This window comes from Drosophila ananassae, chromosome XL, assembly GCF_017639315.1.
Source record: "Drosophila ananassae strain 14024-0371.13 chromosome XL, ASM1763931v2, whole genome shotgun sequence".
In the NCBI taxonomy this organism is placed as follows: Eukaryota; Metazoa; Arthropoda; class Insecta; order Diptera; family Drosophilidae; genus Drosophila; species Drosophila ananassae.
Genome location: NC_057931.1, coordinates 1,781,277 through 1,800,918, shown reverse-complemented (window position 1 = coordinate 1,800,918; position 19,642 = coordinate 1,781,277). Strand labels below are relative to the sequence as shown.

The following is a 19,642-nucleotide window of genomic DNA, read 5'->3' as shown; positions in this document are numbered from 1 at the left end:
GCAGCACCTCCGAACATGACCGTGCGTTTACCAACACTGTGTCGGCCATTAGCATAGGCGGTTATTTTCAAAGATACACCTGGCCACACCAATTGGTGGATTTTTGACAGGCCGAAAAAGTGTGTGTTTTTCCCAAACTTTATTTTGCTTTCCTCTGCTGACCAGCCGCGGCCTAAATTGGACAATCAAAATTGGGCGGCCAGTCGCCACCGACCGCCAAACCGACTGCCCACCCCCCCTCGAACCCTTAAAACGTCGCCAAGCGAGTGACGCACGTCGGTGTGTTCGCCTTGTTATTGTTGTTGTAGCATTTGCTACGTTCGCTGGTTAGGTGTGTGTGTGTGTGTGTGTGTGTGCAGAGAAGAATCGTCGAAATTTTCAACTTAAAGACTGGAAAAAAACTTAAAGACTAGCAAAAAAGCTAAGTAGACACTTGGCAGCTGCCGCCCGAGTCCCCGCCCCGCTACCTGGGGCTGCTATCTACATGCATGTCGAGTGTGCTGGCGTGTGTGCGTGTGTGTGTGAACAAACTGTTGCATCCTGAAGATCCCGAGGTGGGAAGGCGAAGCGTATTCCATTTGGCGAGAGCCAAGGGTTGAGGCGGCGCCTTCTCTGTTTACAAACACGCACAGAGTCCACCTTCATCAGCGCATCGTCTTCTTTCGCAGATCTTGCCGGGGAACTTGACGGGAATCCAATACCAGTCACGCGAACCCCTGCCAAATATTTGGGGAATCTAGGGCCACTGGGTACACCTGGGAACACCCGGGTGCTCGGGTGCGTCCGCATGTGGCGTTGGCGGCACTCCAGCTCGAGATAGAAGCCAGCACCGAGGGGAAGTGCTTTGACAGCAGTTAGCGAACATAAAACAAACGACGCTCGTGACCTCATCGCTTGCACAACAACAAAAACAACACCGAAAAGCACAGGCGGACGCTAGACGCGTGCCTCCTCAGACCCATTCCAATTAACATTTTCTAACACAAACCTCGAGCCTCAGCTCCTGGCAGGTAAATGGGCTTTCGAATACATGATACCTGGCATGACGGTATTTCCATATACTTTCAGGGCTTTCAAAGAACTCCCATCGGCCGTAGTAGTTGGGGAGAACGCTGCCAACCAACAGGAAAACTTGCTCCTAGCTGGCGAGAGCTAGACTGCTGCAGACACCCAGTTGGATCTTGGTTCTTGGTGCACATGGTTCCTGCCGATTCGGGGTAGCTGAAGCGCAAGGATATCTTCTGGACTTCCAGGAAAGCGAAAACTAGGTAATTAGGATGTTAGCAAGGTCTGATTGCTTTCACTAAACACTCCCAATCCTTTTGCAGAGCCTTGGCACCCGAGAACTCCGGAAAGGATCACTTTTGCATGCCCACTGGGAGTGGAAGGTCTTAGCCATGGATGTGGAAAGGCGGCGTCGGTGAGTGATCGTGATCGTTCTCGTGCTCAAAAGCCAGTAGCCAAAAGGCGACTGCCACTGGCTACACTCAATTAATTGTCACCCGAATGGCAGCCACAGATACGTGCGATCTGTGAGATCTAAGCTGTCTCGTCTGAGCTTGATGCTGTGCTGTGCTGTGCTTGATGCTGGTTGCTGTGTACCGTGTGCTGGTTGGATCGCTCGCCGCCAGAATTGCTGAAAATGAACTAAACGCAAGCCAAGCTAAAGCAAAACAAATCAAAACGTAATACACCGCTGGCAAACACCTTCCATATCTCATGTTCAAAGCGACAGCGCGGCAATCAAATTGACAAGCGAGTGAACAAAACGAACAAAACGGGGGGCGACTTTATAATAAATTTGCCATTTTCGCATTAAAATTTGTAACCAAACCAAACTGAAGCGAACTGAAGCGGGCCGGCTGCTGTCGCTTTAACCAACTGATGTTGCAGTTGTCAGTTGCAGCAGGCCTTCCGATCCGTTTCGTGCGTTATACGGTGCGTGCATCTTGGTTCAGCAGTTCATACGTGGGCAGTAGATAGACAGGGCGAGTAGATGTGGCCATGGCTGTTGCCCGCCGCCCTCCACCTAAGCGAGCCGGATCGGTACGTTACTTTTTGCGCTCGTCCTGTACGCGTCCAGCCCCCACTACACCCCAATACACCTCTGCAGCCAGCATGACATATAAATTCTTTAGTTTTATTGCCCATTAGCGTAGTGCCATGTAGTGGAAGCATTTGTAGAATATCTGTTCTAAGCACACGCCACCCAGCATATAAATAGGTTAGCAGGAACGGGCTGCTGCCGGGCCGGGCCGGGCCGGGCCGAGACGGGTCTTTGCCAGAGAAGTATTTGCGTACTAACAATAAAGGCTGAAAACGGCCAATTGCAATGCGCATTTGTTGCGGATCGTAAATCGCAGTTGGGGGATTCTTTGTGCTTTGTGTTGCGCCAAATTAATTTGAATAAATATTGTGGGAAGTGGATCTCGCAACGCAGAATTTCTCGCCATCAGCTCAGGGAGAAGTACCCCCCCAAATAGGATGCAGCAGCCCAGAGAAAAAGCTCAAAATATGAGCTCCACCAACCCGAAATCTCAATCCCAGTTTGAGGCTTTCAATTTGTTCAAGTTAGCCAGCTCATTTTGGCGACGTTGTATAAATTAAGTTGAAAATTATATTGTCTCTAGGTGACGATAATGTTGTCGTCGGAGCCGCTGCCGCTGCTGCTGGTGTTATTATGTATTATTATTGTTGTTGTTCATAATTATGTTGCCATTGCCAAAAAAAAATCAGCTACTACACAGCTAAAAAATATGTACCATTTTCAATGAACAAGTAGAAGTAAAAAGCCTACTCCTCTACGTGGCAGTAGTACATATTTTGGCATACATACATATACATTTTGAATAGTTCGCTACTGATCTGTAGGCCCGACAGTTTCTTCGAGTGTACAGATACAAAAATTCATCGCAGCATTTTTGAAAATTCCACTTTCCCAAGTTGTTTGCGTTTGTTGTTGCTGCCTTCGCTATTACCCCCGTCGACTGCACTTTTTGTTTTTGGCTTTTCTGTCAGGCCGTAAGTGGCGATGATGAAATCACAACAATTCAAACACCTTTTAGTATCAATTTTTAGCGCCGACAGTCAGTCAGACTGTCAACGGCTTCGGCTTCGGTTTCGAATCGAATCGAATCGAACCGTTTGGGAATCGCAGATCCAATGACTCGGCTCCGCCGCCTCCTCCTTCTTGTTAGTTGAAGTATTTGCTGTAGTTTTGGACCAAAGTGCTTGGGAAACCCTCCTCTAGCCTATTCTTCGAGAAATACATACGCCCACCCAAAATAGCCCAAAAAAGAATCACTTATTGTGGCCTCTGCACGGTCTGGTGGGTCTGCGATTTTGGGAATAGTTTGCCTCCATTTTTGACATTGCAGGCCCCCTGACTAATGCTCGGAAAATTCGCAATTAATTTGAATAGTGTGTACGAAAGATAAACACACCCGGAGCGGAGCTCATTATCTAGCACATGTCCAGTGGTTTCTATTTGAGTGAGTGCAGAGGGCCGGAAGGTGTTTTCATTCAGAAACCCCTGGCAGGCCGTTGGCGACCACAGCTGCTCATTAGCGCGGAGGGGCTGCATCGCGGTATCAGTGACACAGACGGCTGCATTCTTTCCACGGGCTTATCAGAGCCCCCTCTGCTGCCCGTGGGGCGGCCTCCAGCTCCTCCGGCAGCCGTCCGTCTATTCAGCAGCTCCACAATGAAGCTCTCAATGGCGGGCAGTGTTGTTCATTTGCCTCCCGGCCTCTCCCGCCCAGCAGTCTGGCATTCCGTATCTTTAGTGGCACTGAACAAAGCCCGCCCAGCAATCGGAGTCGCCTCTGAGTCACTACCAGCTCGGCACTCAATGAATTTTCGACAGCTCTGGTGTCGCTCTGACGCGGCCTTTTGTTTACGTTGTCCGAGTGCGGCGACGGGTGTTTCAATGATTAGCAGACTGGAGCTAACTAATAGGATAACTAATGCCCCAACTAGTGCGCTTTCATCCTGGCAGGCGCATTTTATTCCATTTGTAGGCTGTTCTCAGTCGTGAAACCCAAATAAACAAAACAATACAAAACTCAAGATGCATAAGCGATAAAAGCAAAGAAACACAGAGAAGTCTTGGCCCTTTTCTCCTCCATCATGGCCAATTAAGTTCGGCTAATCCGAACACAATAACAAGTCCCTAATGGCCAGTCAGAGTGCCATTATTTGGACCGCAACTGTGGTGGCGTGCAGGGGCAGCGGTCCACACCAGCGAAAGGGTACTCGGTGTGTTTACAAGCCCATGAGTAATCTCCCGGCTGGCTTTTGTTTGTTTATGCGAACAATTTGCATGCCGGGCGGCGGAAGAACAGTTGATCCATCAAGCACTCATCGCAAGTAAACAATGAGGAATCCGGCCAGATGATTTACTCCTAGGGTCCTATTTAACCGTCTAGAATTCTAGAGTTCCAGTAATTGAGTATTAGCAATGTGTTTACGATTTGAAAGCGGATGTTTAGAGCTTCCAGCGAGTCTGTACAATCATATACAATCCATTCACAGGGCGAATACGCTGGAGAGCGAGATGCGCGATCCGACCAGCATCTGCAACGTGGACTGCTTGCTGGACACGGTGTCGGCTTTGGTCCACGACTGCGACCATGACTCCCTGCGGCGTCTCAAGAACATCGAGCAGTATGCCACCAAATGTGAGTTCGACACGCTCCTACATTGAGCTTCAAAAGTACTGATTGCCAACCCTATTCCAGATAAACCCCTCGCCCAGCGGATCAACCAGCTGCGCATGAATGTGGAGGACTTCGACTTCATCAAGCTGATCGGCGCCGGGGCCTTCGGAGAGGTGCAGCTGGTGCGCCACAAGTCCTCCAGCCAGGTGTACGCCATGAAGCGGCTCTCCAAGTTCGAGATGATGAAGCGCCCGGACTCCGCCTTCTTCTGGGAGGAGCGCCACATCATGGCACACGCCAACTCGGAGTGGATCGTCCAGCTGCACTTTGCCTTCCAGGACCACAAATACCTGTATATGGTGATGGACTTTATGCCCGGCGGCGACATAGTGTCCCTGATGGGCGACTACGAGATACCAGAGAAGTGGGCAATTTTCTACACGATGGAAGTGGTCCTGGCCCTGGACACCATCCACAACATGGGCTTCGTGCACCGCGACGTCAAGCCGGACAACATGCTCCTGGACAGATACGGCCACCTGAAGCTGGCCGACTTCGGCACCTGCATGCGGATGGGCGCCAACGGACAGGTGGTGTCCAGCAATGCCGTGGGCACGCCGGACTACATCAGCCCCGAGGTGCTGCAGTCCCAGGGCGTGGACAACGAGTACGGACGCGAGTGCGACTGGTGGTCGGTGGGCATCTTTCTGTATGAGATGCTCTTCGGCGAGACCCCGTTCTATGCGGACTCTCTGGTGGGCACCTACGGAAAGATCATGGACCACAAGAACTCGCTGAGCTTCCCGCCCGAGGTGGAGATAAGCGAGCAGGCCAAGTCCCTGATCCGCGCATTCCTGACAGATAGGACGCAGCGGTTAGGTCGCTACGGCATTGAGGACATCAAGGCGCACCCGTTCTTCCGCAACGACACCTGGTCCTTCGACAACATCCGCGAAAGTGTGCCGCCCGTGGTCCCGGAACTGTCGTCCGATGATGATACCCGAAACTTTGAGGATATTGAGCGGGACGAGAAGCCGGAGGAGGTCTTCCCGGTGCCAAAGGGCTTCGACGGCAACCATCTGCCCTTCATCGGGTTCACCTACACCGGCGACTACCAGCTGCTCTCCAGCGATACGGTAGATGCGGAATCGAAGGAATCGAATACTGCGAACAGCGGGACGGCGGGGAGTAACAACCACGGGCATAGCCACAACCATCGCCACCGCCCGTCGAACTCCAACGAGCTGAAGCGCTTGGAGGCTTTGCTGGAGCGGGAACGGGGCCGCGCGGAAGCTCTGGAGCAGCAGGACGCCGGACTGCGGCAGCAGATCGACCTTAGCACCAAGCGAGAGGCGGAGCTGCAACGGATTGCCGCCGAGTACGAGAAGGACTTGGCCCTGCGCCAGCACAACTACAAGGTAAGGATGAGCTAGGTAAGGGTCTACATCACCACTCACATTTTGTTTCTACCTGCCAGGTGGCCATGCAAAAGGTCGAGCAGGAGATTGAGCTGCGCAAGAAGACAGAGGCGCTGCTGGTGGAGACGCAACGGAACCTGGAGAACGAGCAGAAGACGAGGGCACGCGACCTGAACATCAATGAGAAGGTCGTCTCCCTGGAAAAGCAGCTGACGGAGATGGAACAGAGCTATAAGGGCGAGACGGAGAACACGCAAAAGCTCAAGAAACAGAACGCCGAGCTGGGCTTCACGCTCAAGTCGCAGGAGGAGAAGGTGCGCGACATGGTCGACATGATCGAAACGCTTCAGAAGCACAAGGAGGAACTGGGCCAGGAAAATGCCGAGCTGCAGGCTCAGGTGGTGCAGGAGAAGAACCTGCGGTCGCACATGAAGGAACTGCACAAGGAGGCCGAAAACAAGATGCAGACGCTGTCCAATGACATTGAGCGCACGCTGAGCCGGGAACAGAAGGCCCAGGAGGACAATCGGGCGCTGCTGGAGAAGATCAGCGACTTGGAGAAGGCCCAAGCCAGCCTAGACTTCGAACTGAAGGCAGCCCAGGGACGCTACCAGCAGGAGGTGAAGGCCCACCAAGAGACAGAGAAGTCGCGCCTCGTCTCCCGCGAGGAAGCCAATCTCCAGGTGGTCAAGGCCGTCCAGTCCAAGCTCAACGAGGAGAAGTCGGCCCGCATCAAGGCCGACCAGCACTCGCAGGAGAAGGAACGACAGCTGAGTATGCTGTCGGTGGACTACCGCCAGATCCAGCTGCGTCTCCAGAAGCTCGAGGGCGAGTGCCGCCAGGAATCAGAAAAGGTGGCCGCCCTCCAGTCCCAGCTGGACCAGGAGCACAGCAAACGGAACGCCCTGCTCTCAGAGCTCAGTCTGCATAGCTCGGAGGTGGCTCACTTGCGTTCCCGCGAGAACCAGCTGCAAAAGGAGCTGGCTGCTCAGCGGGAGGCCAAGCGGCGGTTTGAGGAGGATCTTGGCCAGCTAAAGAGCACCCACCACGAGGCGCTGGCCAACAACAGGGAGCTGCAGGCCCAACTGGAGGCAGAGCAGTGCTTCTCGCGCCTCTACAAGACCCAGGCCAACGAAAACCGCGAGGAGAGCGCCGAGCGGCTGGCGAAGATCGAGGACCTCGAGGAGGAGCGCGTATCGCTCAAGCACCAAGTCCAAGTGGCCGTTGCTCGCGCCGATTCTGAAGCCCTGGCCCGGTCGATTGCCGAGGAGACGGTGGCTGACCTGGAGAAGGAGAAGACGATCAAGGAGCTGGAGCTGAAGGACTTTGTGATGAAGCACCGCAACGAGATCAACTCCAAGGAGGCGTCCCTGGTCACGCTCAAGGAGGCAGAGGCGGAGCTGCACAAGAAGCTCAGCCAGAAGAGCGCCGAGTGCGAGGACCTGGTCCAGCAGCACAAGAAGCAGCAGGAGGAGCTGTCCCAGCTGTGCGGCAGCAAGGACGAGGAGATCGCCAAGCTGATGGAGAAGTGCAAGAACGAGGTGCTGCTCAAGCAGGTGGCAGTCAACAAGCTGGCGGAGGTGATGAACCGCCGGGATTCCGACCAGCCCAGTAAGTATTCTATCCGTTTGACCCGTTTGGGACCTCATCTTAAGAGGAAATCTTCGCCATTCCACAGAACAAAAGAACAAGGCCCGTTCCACCGCCGAGCTACGCAAGAAGGAAAAGGAGATGCGCCGGCTACAGCAGGAGCTCTCGCAGGAGCGCGATAAGTTCAACCAGCTGCTGCTGAAGCACCAGGACCTGCAGCAGGTGTACGCCGAGGAGCAGCAGCTGAAGCAGAAGATGATCATGGAGATCGACTGCAAGGCCACAGAAATCGAGAACCTGCAGAGCAAGCTGAACGAGACGGCGTCGCTCTCCTCCGCAGACAACGATCCCGAGGATAGCCAGGTGAGAATAGCCGCTGCGTCCGAACACACAAAACACAGACTCACACTCCAACCCACACCCACACCCGAATCCACACACATGCTCCTGCTGCCCCGTACACCCCCACTGGGAATCTGTAGCACTCCTCTCTGCTCTCCCTCACACAGGACTCGGTCTTCGAGGGATGGCTGAGCGTGCCCAACAAGCAGAACCGGAGGCGCGGCCACGGCTGGAAGCGCCAGTACGTCATCGTCTCCTCGCGGAAGATAATATTCTACAACTCGGACATCGACAAGCACAACACCACGGACGCCGTGCTCATCCTGGACCTCAGGTCGGTATCCCAGTCCCACTAAAGAGCTGTACATGACTCTAATGTGTTCATCCCATTCTAGCAAAGTGTACCACGTACGCAGTGTCACCCAGGGCGATGTCATACGCGCCGACGCCAAAGAGATCCCGCGCATCTTCCAGCTGCTCTACGCCGGCGAGGGCGCCTCCCATCGCCCCGATGAGCAAAGCCAGCTGGATGTGAGCGTGCTGCACGGCAACAGTAATGAAGAACGCCCCGGCACCATAGTCCACAAGGGTAAGTGGCGGGCAGTATCCCCAAGGCGCCTAATGCTCATCTACTTGCGCTTCCAGGTCACGAGTTCGTCCATATCACCTACCACATGCCCACGGCCTGCGAGGTGTGCCCGAAGCCGTTGTGGCACATGTTCAAGCCGCCGGCGGCTTACGAATGCAAGAGGTACTATCTTAAAGTAGCCTGTGTGGCATAAAAGCTTATAATTCCTGTGGCACCTCTTCCAGATGCCGCAACAAGATCCACAAGGAGCATGTGGACAAGACAGACCCGCTCGCGCCCTGCAAGCTGAACCACGATCCGCGCAGTGCCCGGGATATGCTGCTGCTGGCCGCAACGCCCGAGGAGCAGTCCCTGTGGGTGGCCCGCCTGCTGAAGCGTATCCAAAAGAGTGGATACAAGGCCAACTCGTCGAACAACAACAGCACTGACGGCAGCAAGATTTCGCCCAGGTAAAGCACGCTCCAGGGATTCCAGGACTCAAGTCTGAACGTTGCAGCAGTCGGAGTTTCCAATGCGCTTTCCGTTACTAACCGACTGACCCCCAAACTGACCCCGAAGTTGTGGCTTTCGTATTGTATTGTTTCTAATCCCGATTGGTATTTGTCTCTTTTTTCTGTATCTCTTCCTACATCTCGCTGCTAACCTCATCCAATCATCGCCATCATTCCGACCATCTCTCTATCATCCTCATCCATTCGCAAACCATCCCAATTGGCAGCCAATCGACGCGATCGTCCTACAAGCCGTATGCTGTTAATGTGCAACGCTCCGCCACGCTGCCAGCCAACTCGTCGCTAAAATGAGCTCCTTGCCGAGCACGCCACGCCACGCCACGCCAGCCGATGCCAGATTCCAGATCCTAGATCCCAGAGTCTCAGCGAGTCTCCTGCAACGCAACAGCAACAGTAACAGCAAAAGCAATTCAACTCAAGCATATGAAATTAACGCTCTAAACCAACACATGCTACAGTAAACTAAAATATTTTTTGAGTAATTTACACGGAACCCTAACCAACCTCGAACTCAAACTCAAACTCAAACTTAAACTTAATCTAAAACTAAACCAGAACTACAACTACAACTACAACTAAAACCCAACTAAACAGTACTTGTCTAACCAATTCCCTAACAACAGAAACCGATTGATGAGAGAAGGCAACAACCTATAGCGAGTTCGCTGAAAACCAAGAGCCATAAGCCATGAGTTTGTCCCCTAGGCGTACTATATATATTCTAAATATAAATATAAGTACAAAGATGGCTTGCACAACGATCAGATAGAGCTGTACTTAGCTGTAAGTTCAAAGTTCAAGCCAAGTCGAAATCGAAAGAAAGAAACGAAAATCTTGATGCCTTTGTAAGAACGTGTATGTGAGTTTTTTTTTTATACATTTTATATACATTAATATGCATATTTGTTGTTGTTGTGTAGCGAATACGATTGGCCAAACATACATATTGTTCTTAGATGTAGGAAACAAACAAGAAATGTGAACAGAGAGCATATACAATATATTCGTAGACATATATAAAGTGACACACTTCCTCCAAGAGCATATCCTTTAAGCGAAGCCTCATGCGAAGCCAGAAGAATCGAGCAATCGAGCAACCAACAAACTAGCGCTAAGTTAAAGCCACTTTACAAAGCTTTAACTTGTATTCCATTTAATGAACACTCTTTTTTTTTACAAGAAGCATACAACTAAACCGTAGGACTTAAGGCATAGACACGACACGAAGCGAATATCAATCAGATACTTAACAAGCAAATAAACAAATGTACACTGTCCGGGTTTTCATTTCGATTATAGATTGAAAGCTGAATTATAGAGGTTTCCTTCCCAGAGAAGAGACCTTCCCAAGAAGTCCTTGTTCGTGTCAGGACGACTTACGTCGATAGAACTAATTCGCCAGGGACCGGAAGGGCAGAAATATTCACCGAAATGAGAGTAACTATAGTTAAACGTAAACTAAAACGATAGAGGATGAACTACACAAGAAGGAGAATGAAGCACAGAGAGTTGAGTGTGTAAAAGGCTACGTCTAAGTATTAAATATCCAATATGTTCTAGTTGTAAGCTAAACAAGTTATTTATTCGTATCTATGGTTGATGGCAGCGAGCAGCGAGCAGCGAGCAGCGTAGCACTCTTCCACTTGTATGATTTCTATATATTCCATTCGATTTGATTTCCATCCCGTTCGAGTCCTTAGTTTCTTTTTACACACATTCAGAGTGAGAGGCCAGCGAATTGCATTTAAAAAGATTACGATTTCGGCGATGAGGTCGGCGAACCGATGTCCGATCGATCATCGATTGCGCTCCAAAGTTCTGAGCTTGATTTTAGATTCTTGAAAACGAAGCTGCTTTCTTTTTACACAATTTGTATTTTATTTGTACTATTATTTTATATTTTTATGATAATCATTCGTATTACGTTTATGTTTAATTCTAAACTCCTAGTTTAACTGCGCGCCTGCAATTGCATTCTTGTCCTCGAATCGTATCGACCGGCAACCCCAATGGAATTGCAAGCGTCAAGCAAATAAAGTAATGTGTATAAAATCAGCACCCCCTTTTGTTTCATTTTATCATTTTTCAGCCCTCTTTAGTTTATTTTATTTTCCCTCCACCTTACTGCATTATGTTCAGAGCTACTGTGGCGAAGAAATGTAAAAGTTCCAGGAACCCAAAGCAATATACTGAATACCATATCATATGTCTGAGGCAATGTTTGTACCCCCTGTAACCTTTGGTTGATTTAAGCGAAGAAAAGGAAAAGTCTGAAAATAAACAATCAAACATGTATACGTAAGAAGGAACGAAATAAAAGCTGTACTACTTTACTGAAAATCTACAAGCAAGTCCATTTGAAGTTGAAGGTTTGACTTTCCAGGATAGGGCATTTCGACCCCCCTCGAAGGCCATATCTTTGGCAATTGTGGAGCGATCCCTATAAAAAATACACCGATGGAATCGTGGAAAAATTTCCCATCAATCTGCATCAAAATCTGAGAAACTAATTTTTTATCGATTTTCGATGAATTTTTATGATAGTACCCCTTGGAAAATTTCGAAAAAATCGATCACATTTGAGGTTGTCTGTTTTTGATGCAAAAAGCAAGTTCTCGGAACGCTGAAACCGGAAAGGTATACCGTTTCAGGATCAGGCTCCTATTGGAGAAGTTATGAACTTGAGAAGCTCTAAAAATATCACTCTTGGGTGCTCCAGCCATTTCATGTCCTGGAAGTCCTCGGATCGGGCATTTCGACCCATCTCGAAGGACATATCTTTGTCAATTGTGGAGCGATCCCTGTAAGAGATACACCGAAGGAATCGTGGAAAAATTTCCCATCAATCTGCATCAAAATCTGAGAAACAAATTTTTTATCGATTTTCGATGAATTTTTATGATGGTACCCCTTGGAAAATTTCGAAAAAATCGATCACATTTGAGGTTGTCTGTTTTTGATGCAAAAAGCAATTACTCGGAACGCTGAAGCCGGAAAGGTATACCGTTTCTGGATCAGGCTCCTATTGGAGAAGTTATGAACTTGAGAAGCTCTAAAAATATCACTCTTGGGTGCTCCAGCCATTTCATGTCCTGGAAATCCCCGGATCGGGCATTTCCACAGCCATGGAAGGACATAACTTTGGCAATTGTAGAGCGATCCTTATGGGAGATATACCGACGGAATCGTGGAAAAATTTCCCATTAATCTGCATCAAAATCTGATAAACAAATTTTTTATCGATTTTCGATGAATTTTTATGATGGTACCCCTTGGAAAATTTCGAAAAAATCGATCACATTTGAGGTTGTCTGTTTTTGATGCAAAAAGCAAGTACTCGGAACGCTGAAACCGGAAAGATACACCATTCCTGGTTGAAAGTTGTATTGACTGAGATATGATTTGAAAAGCCTTTGAAAATTCGAGAGAGATGGGTTGTAATTTGGATTTTCGTTTTTGGGCTTGGAGCCTTTAATGTAACCTACATAAAAAGCCAGGGAATACAGAAAACACAAGACCTTTGGGGTTTGTGTTAATTGTGTAATCATGGGATAGCTGAAACAATGGAAAGTCTGGCGTGGAAGAGAGAACCCAATGGTGGTAAGTAAGCTCAGTACCAAACTGGATTTTACTTTTTGGGGGGCACTATCTTAGGGCATTAATCTGGCCCCGGGTACGTGCTGGGCTTGGAAATGTGGCCCAAAACCAAATCAGATTTTCCATCCAGTCCATTTGCATGGCGATTTGCATTTGGATTGGACTGGATTGGATTCGGTAATGGAGCTCTCTGGGCTCCAAATGAATAGAGCAGAGCCATTGTCTGGCTGAATATTTTATTTTAATAATTTAACGAGTTTTATGTTAATGCTGAGCTTGTTATATGGGTCTCTTTCTCGCTTTCACATGCAACCATATCAAAAATGTATCTACATCTGAATCTCTATGTTGCTATATTGTTTTTTCCTCTTTTTTTGGCATTTTGGCTGACATTTTGTAGTTCAAGGTGAGTTGCCTGATGGCTGATGTCTGATGGCTAATGGAGCTAATTAGCATGGCCCACAGCCAAGTGCACGCCACGCCCTCGGCAGCCGCAGCGGCACGACCCTCGGCCAAAAAACCTCCACACCTGCTCCGCCGGAGAACATCTGCAAGAGTTCACCAGTCACAGCACCATTAGCAGCTGGGCGTGGAAGATTGATTAGCACCCATCAGCTTTGTCACCCATCAGCCGTTCCGCCCTCCTGGACCTCCCAGCTCCTCCTCGTCTCCTCCTTCCCCAGCCCCTACCTCTTGTTGCTCCTCCATATTCATGGGTCCAACTAATCAGTTCAAGGCCGCAGCGTTTATTTCTGGCTTATCAGCTTTTACAGCTCTTTAACTTGGCAGCACCACCACCGCATCCGTACATACCTTGCCTGCAGCACCTGGCCAGGTCGGTCTCCAAATGGTTTCCTGGAAAGATGGAATAATTCAAAGATTAGTTTCCGATCACTAGCTGGGTGAGTATGATTCGAGTTCTTTGAAATCTGTCCAAGATAACCCCTCAATCGATTCTAAGAAATAATGGCTTAGCTCTTAGATCTTAAGTTTCGCTGTTTCTATAGTTCTCCGACTATTAAATTAGTTTCTTAAAATCGGAACTTCTGAATCCTTAAAAACTATCTTAGAGTATTCAAACTTCGTCGACCAACGCTCATGATAATCTTTAAATATTTGGATGCTTTTTAATTTTCAAGCAAGAGATTTACATGCGGGTCAGATGCGCCCTGTGCGGCTTTGTTTTTGGTGCGTCTGGAAGGGAGTGCGGCGAGGTGAGGTGACTGGGGATGGGCCGCCAAATCGGGATTTACCAGACCAGATCGGCAAAAAGCCAAAACAACAATTGGCCTAAAATCAATAAATTAATTAATAAAATATACAAATTGCGAACGGCCTGGCCTGGCCTGGCCTGGCCTAAGTTGGCTTGGCCTGGCCTGGCTTAACACCGAGACTTGGCTCGGATTGGGTTCGAAAAACCTGTCATAACCAGAGCCCAGGCCCGTGACAAATTGGCTCCGAAAAAACCAGAAGTGCTCCTGCCCGAGAGAGCTCGGGCCAGCATAGATATACCATTTACCATTGAGGCTGAGATTGGGGCTTTGAGCGGAGGTGGAGCATGGAGTATGGAGTGGATCTGGGCGGGAGGAGGGTCGGGACTGCTAGGGGCAGCAGGGGTGGGCAGGAGGGCGCAGTGCAGGGCGTTCGGGCCGCTCAGGCCGCTCAGACCGCTCCGCTCCGGCTCGGTCTGAACCTGTTGCTGTTGCCGCAGTCGGCGTCGAAAATATCGGATTGGATTGGATGGCCTGGCCTGGCCGTAGGTTAACTGTGTGCACACGGCATAAGTAACGTTCAGTCTGCCTCTAGAAGTCGATCGTGATCGTGGCCAGTCAGTTCAGTTCAGCTGGAAACCGACAACCGAAACCGATACCGAAGCTGAAGCAGAAGCCTCACCTTGTCCCTCCCAGAGAGATAGAAGTGCTATTTTTTTCTAGTTTAAGACCAAGCGCGCGCGTTTCGGGATCATCTCAAGAATAAATAATTCAAAATATAAAGAAGCATCCACGGATACATCCACTTAGAACAAAAAACAAAGACAAAATGAAGTACTTCAACATGTGAGTGATACATTTATGTTTAAATTGGAAGTCCTCTTTTTTTTTTTTGCCATAATATCCTGAAGGATTCAGCTTTTTTTTCGAGTGAACAGTCGTTCGTAGAAACCTTTGATATGCCATAGAAACAAGAGTCTTCTGTTGCGTCAAATATGCACATTAGCAACCAGCGTTGCATGTTGCATGTCGCCGTGCAACCTTTTTGGGCCACGACAACTGGCAAGTGGCAGGTGTAAGCTCGTCTTAATGCCAATTTGAACTTTAAACTCAAAAAGCAGAGCCGCAAATGCCAAAGTTTGGTCATGATGACGCTGTTGCAGGCGATGTGGCAGATGAAGTTGTCACGGGACGAGCGACTGGCATTTGCCGGCAAAGAAATGGCAAAAGTTAAGTCCCCAGGCGGTCTCCAACTGGCGGTCGAGTGACATCTCGAGGCTGCAAGTAAAAGTTGCGACAGGCAGATACATTTCAAGGTCGCCAGGAGATGGGCCCCTCCACGGACGTGGACGGCGTGGACTGCGTGCACTGCGCAAAATATAAGAAAGCTTTCGAGGCGAAAAACAAGCCGCCGAGATCGATGGAACCGCTTCTTTTGCGTGTGATTTTCTGGGCTTGTTGTCAGCTGCAGCAGCAAATTAAGTTTATTGGATTAATTACCAGACGTGGCTGCTGTTGTGGTTGTCTTATAAATTAACGGTTGCATTTCTAATGCGAGCTGACAGACAAACCAACCAAGCAAACACCCAGAGTCGCTCACAAATATCTGCATAAATGCAAAATACACGGCTGTACGTGTGTAATGTGGCGTTGTCTGCGGGAATTAATCACCTGGGAACCGGGGTGCGGGGCGGGGAGGAGGCGAGGAGGCAGAGAGGGGCGCCAGATTGACGGCAAAATCAGGATTTCAGTTTAGTTTCGGTTTTATTATTATTTCTTGGCTCTCGGCTGGCTCTCGGCCTGGTCGCATTATGCAATTTGTATTTAAAGAGATAATACCTGTGCACCTACGCGTGCTGGCTGACGACGGCGAGAAATCTTGAAGATTCAAGGACTGCGCAATCTCAATTGGCCAGGACCGAGCCGAGCCAAATCAAATTCAATGTAAGCCGCATAAAAACATAAACACCGCTCTGGGCCAAATCAAAAGACTTAGGCCGCAAACTCGCTCCGTTTGGCATGCAGCCAGCACAACAACAACAGGCCGCGTACAGGCCACACGTACACCGATACAATGCACCGTTATTGAACCCACTTGCCTTAAGCCACTTAGCTTTTTTCCATTTAATTCAACACTCCACGCCACTCGGGCCGATGCGATTCAAATCGAGCCAGCAGACATAAAAACAGTAAGGCAGTTACGGTCGCATTGAATACGAATTTGAATCCGAATCGGTGACCAATGTGCACGTTTGGCCTGTAATGAGTGGGTTCCGGAGGGGGGCAGCCCCTCCGCCCGGGGGTAATGAGGGCGCCAGGCCAATTAGAAGCCGTCCCTCGACTAACTAGGGCAGGCCAAGCGATTAAGGAGCCCCCGTGACGCATATCAATTGTCTTTCATTTCACGCCCGGTGCATGGAGAGAACTCGTGGCTTGGGGCTTGGGGCTTCTGGTCTTCATATCCGTATCGGATCGGTAATAGGGCTCAAAGATCAAAGCCAAGAAGACCATTAGGCCATTAGGCAGACGCAGCCTTGCAAAAAATATAAAAGCACAGAAGATAAAAACTGGTGGAGTAGGAACAAAACAAAACAAAACAAAACAAAATGAGACAAATTAAAAGTCAAGCCATTTTGTTGACCAAGCTCTTAAAAGTAAGACGATCATAGTGCTGGCGGCGGCGATGGCCAGGAGATGGCGAAGACGATGATGATGCTGCATTAAACAAGTGTTTCCGCCTACCCCGATGATGGCGAGATTCTCGCCAACGCGATGCTTATCATAAATTTGCAACTAATGTCGGCTTATATAACCGGCTGACGGCACAAAAAGTGGCTTACAACATGCGACTAGAGAAGCCTAGGCAGCCCATCTACCTGTCTGGGCTCTGCCTGGCACATCCGTCTTGGGTCCCGTGTCGCCTGGGTGTGGGTTTCGTCTGCCTCGGCTGTTCCCGTTGGCAAACCGGTTGCGAAGAAGCTCAGGCCCTAGTTGGCCCCTCAAATGTCAGGCACAGGTTTGGAGGCAGGCGGGGGGCGTGGGTGAGTTTCGAGTTTCTACAAAGTTCTATTTCATAAAATATAGTTATTATATCATTGAGTTCCCCGAATCATAACAATTCTTACACAAGAAGAAGCAATTTCATGCCTTTTACGATTGAGGAAAAAATAAATAAGAGCTAAACACCTCTTTTCGTTTCTGGGCGCGTCTGTGGCAACAGGTAGTGGCATGAATAATGATTTCGACTCCTCAGCGGAGGAGCTGGAGCCGTTGGAGATGCCAGACACGCACCCACAACATCGTGGCGGGGGCGTACCGCTGCCGTACCCACGCCTTTCACCTCTTGCTGTTGCATAATTCGCACTGAACTGGGCCAATCCCAATCAGCTGACCCCAAAATCAGAAACAAAATAAATAAAATGCAGCCACGCTAAGTTAATAGGGAAGAAATGGGCTTGGGAGTTGGGAAGTGGGACGTGGGACTTGGGACGTGGGGAGACGGGAGGAAAAGAAATAAATAAATGGCTAAAAATAAAACTCGACTTGGCTTGCACATTTTACCGTTATTGGCCAACAGACTACTGCTGCAGCGCAGTGCAGTGTGCACTTAAATTGATTCTGGCGTGGTGCTGGCTTCCAACTGGTTTGGCGCTTTGTTGTTAGTGTTGTTATTGTTGCTGTTGTCTTTTTCTGTTGCCATGGCTGTTGTGTTTTGCATAAGCACCTGTTTCCTTTAGCCAAGCACACGCCCTCCCCCAAACGCCCCCTAATCCCCAGAGCCCCCAAGGCCCCCGCTCTCAAAAGACCAACTAGCGCCGCCTAGGAAAGAATTTCAAAACGAGTTCGCTGCCTAAGTCTTTTGTTTTGCATAAAATATGAGCAATCAAAAACACACAAAAACACAGAAACAAAACGCGAAAAAGCACAAACAGTAACAGAGCAACATTCGAAACCGAAATCGAAATCCAATTCGAAATCGAAAGTGAAAAAACCCGTTTGCCTGACCTTTACACATTAATAATAGTTAGCACATCTCCGACAAAAAGCATTAAAAAACTAACAAATCTTACAGGAAACTGAGTGACATTCAGCAGCTGGCTGCCTTCTTTTGTTTTAGTTCGTTTTTTATGCAACGTGTTTATGAATGCATTTAATTTAAATTTTAATCGGTGATGAATAACATTAACTTTTTTAGAGATATGATTATTGAAGACAGAATACTTGGAGGCCTCTTTCAGATGCCTCTTTTCTAAACTCAAAAGATATTCACGAGATAATGTGATACGCCGAATAACTATATTATTATTATGATTCTAAAGTCTCACTTCCTTTTAAAGTAATTGCAATTAATTACAGTGTACGGCAAAGTAAATATTATTTCTTCAAATTGCGAGAAAGTACAGTTTAGCATAATGCATATATATCGTATATTTCGATACCGGGCTGGGTACATAGATTTACGATTTCAGGTTCTGTACGGAATAACCCGTCTGACCAGACCTGATCGCTCTCAAGCACCAGATCCCGCTCCCGCTCCAGCCGGGAGTCACGGGGACTGGCAATGCCGAATTCCTGTCACATGGAAACTCTGAACACGCAGAATTGATTATATCCTCCATCTTCTCCCTTAGCTGCCTGCTCTTCATCTGCTGCGTCCTGTGCTACAGCCTGGTGGCTGCCCAGGAGGAGGGATCGCCGGTGTCGCCAGCGAAGAGGATCGCCGCCCTGCGCCGGCCCGTTGGCAAGTCCGCCAAGACCACCACCACAACCACACCCGCTCCGGCGCAAGGCGATGGCGCCGGCGAGGGCGAGGAGTACGACGAGGACCTCGGCGCCGAGAACGGCGAGGAGGGAGACGAGGCGGCCTTGGCTGCCAGCTCCACCACCAGCACCACCACAGAGGCTCCCAAGAAGGTCGGCCCGGTGATCCGGCCTTTCCGCTCCAACGACGACTTCCTGAACTCCCTGAAGCGCCGGCAGGCCAACGCCAAGAAGCACCGCTCCGAGAAGCTGCCCAGCCCCAGCAAGCCGGCCAAGGAGCCTGCCTCCGGCGAACAGGAGGAGGCGGCGGCGGCCCCAGCACCCGCACCAGCCCCCAGTCCCGCCAAGGGCTACAAGGGCAACTCAGCATGTAAGTGAAGAAGATCCTCTGAAGATGTCTAGGTTCTGACTCTCTCTCTCTCTCTCTCTCTTTGGCCAATACAGTGAGCCGTCGCAAGCTGTCCAAGCCCGGCAAGGCGGCGCCCGTGGAGCCGGTGGAGGACGCCGCCGCCGAGGAGTCGGAGCAGCAGCAGAAGGAGGAGACGAAGCCCAAGCGCCCCATCGGCCGCCTGGCCCTGCGGAAGCGCAACTAAGCGGTGCTCCACGGCACACACGGCACCCCACACTCCAAGCCCCGCCACCTCCAAGCTCCGCCCACTACCCGCCACATCCCTCACCTCCAACTGAATCATATGGCTAGCTATGTGGCAGCCCGATCTGCCCTTTAGTTCTTAGTTCGCAATTGATTTTTTGTGTATTGTATAAAATATATATAATATAATGTTATGTTGTAAACACACTCACGCCCACACCTGCGCAACCCCTCCCCGCCCCATCCCTCATGTCCGGCCGCATGTGCCCAGGTATTGTCGCAGATACCTGTGCCCCGATGCGCGCCCGGTCCCAAGTATATATTTTTCACAATCAATCCATCAAACAGTAATAAAAATGAGAAACTAAAGCG

At 49.6% G+C, this 19,642-nt stretch overlaps 2 protein-coding genes across 5 annotated transcripts; both read left to right on the top strand.

The window, feature by feature from the left end:
• The first annotated feature begins 17 nt into the window (after positions 1-17).
• LOC6503712 (rho-associated protein kinase 1) lies at positions 18-11,167 on the top strand. Of its 4 annotated transcripts, none has more exons than XM_014905557.3 (13): positions 18-119; positions 669-1,010; positions 1,069-1,268; positions 1,329-1,420; positions 4,534-4,679; positions 4,740-6,076; positions 6,136-7,687; positions 7,755-8,029; positions 8,149-8,342; positions 8,404-8,597; positions 8,654-8,759; positions 8,822-9,046; positions 9,316-11,167. In XM_014905557.3, exons 4-13 carry the CDS (start codon positions 1,398-1,400, stop codon positions 9,398-9,400), a joined length of 4,137 nt encoding a protein of 1,378 aa, XP_014761043.1. In that variant the 5' UTR covers positions 18-119; positions 669-1,010; positions 1,069-1,268; positions 1,329-1,397; the 3' UTR covers positions 9,401-11,167. The 4 variants fall into 4 exon arrangements, with proteins under 4 accessions (XP_014761043.1, XP_044572755.1, XP_001963879.1 ...); XM_001963843.4 differs by having other exon boundaries at positions 54-279; positions 8,176-8,342; XM_014905559.3 differs by having other exon boundaries at positions 54-279.
• Positions 11,168-14,455: 3,288 nt separating this feature from the next.
• LOC6503713 (cytochrome c1) lies at positions 14,456-19,639 on the top strand. Its single transcript, XM_001963842.4, has 3 exons — positions 14,456-14,763; positions 18,549-19,048; positions 19,123-19,639. Exons 1-3 carry the CDS (start codon positions 14,747-14,749, stop codon positions 19,269-19,271), a joined length of 666 nt encoding a protein of 221 aa, XP_001963878.1. The 5' UTR covers positions 14,456-14,746; the 3' UTR covers positions 19,272-19,639.
• Positions 19,640-19,642: the final 3 nt, after the last annotated feature.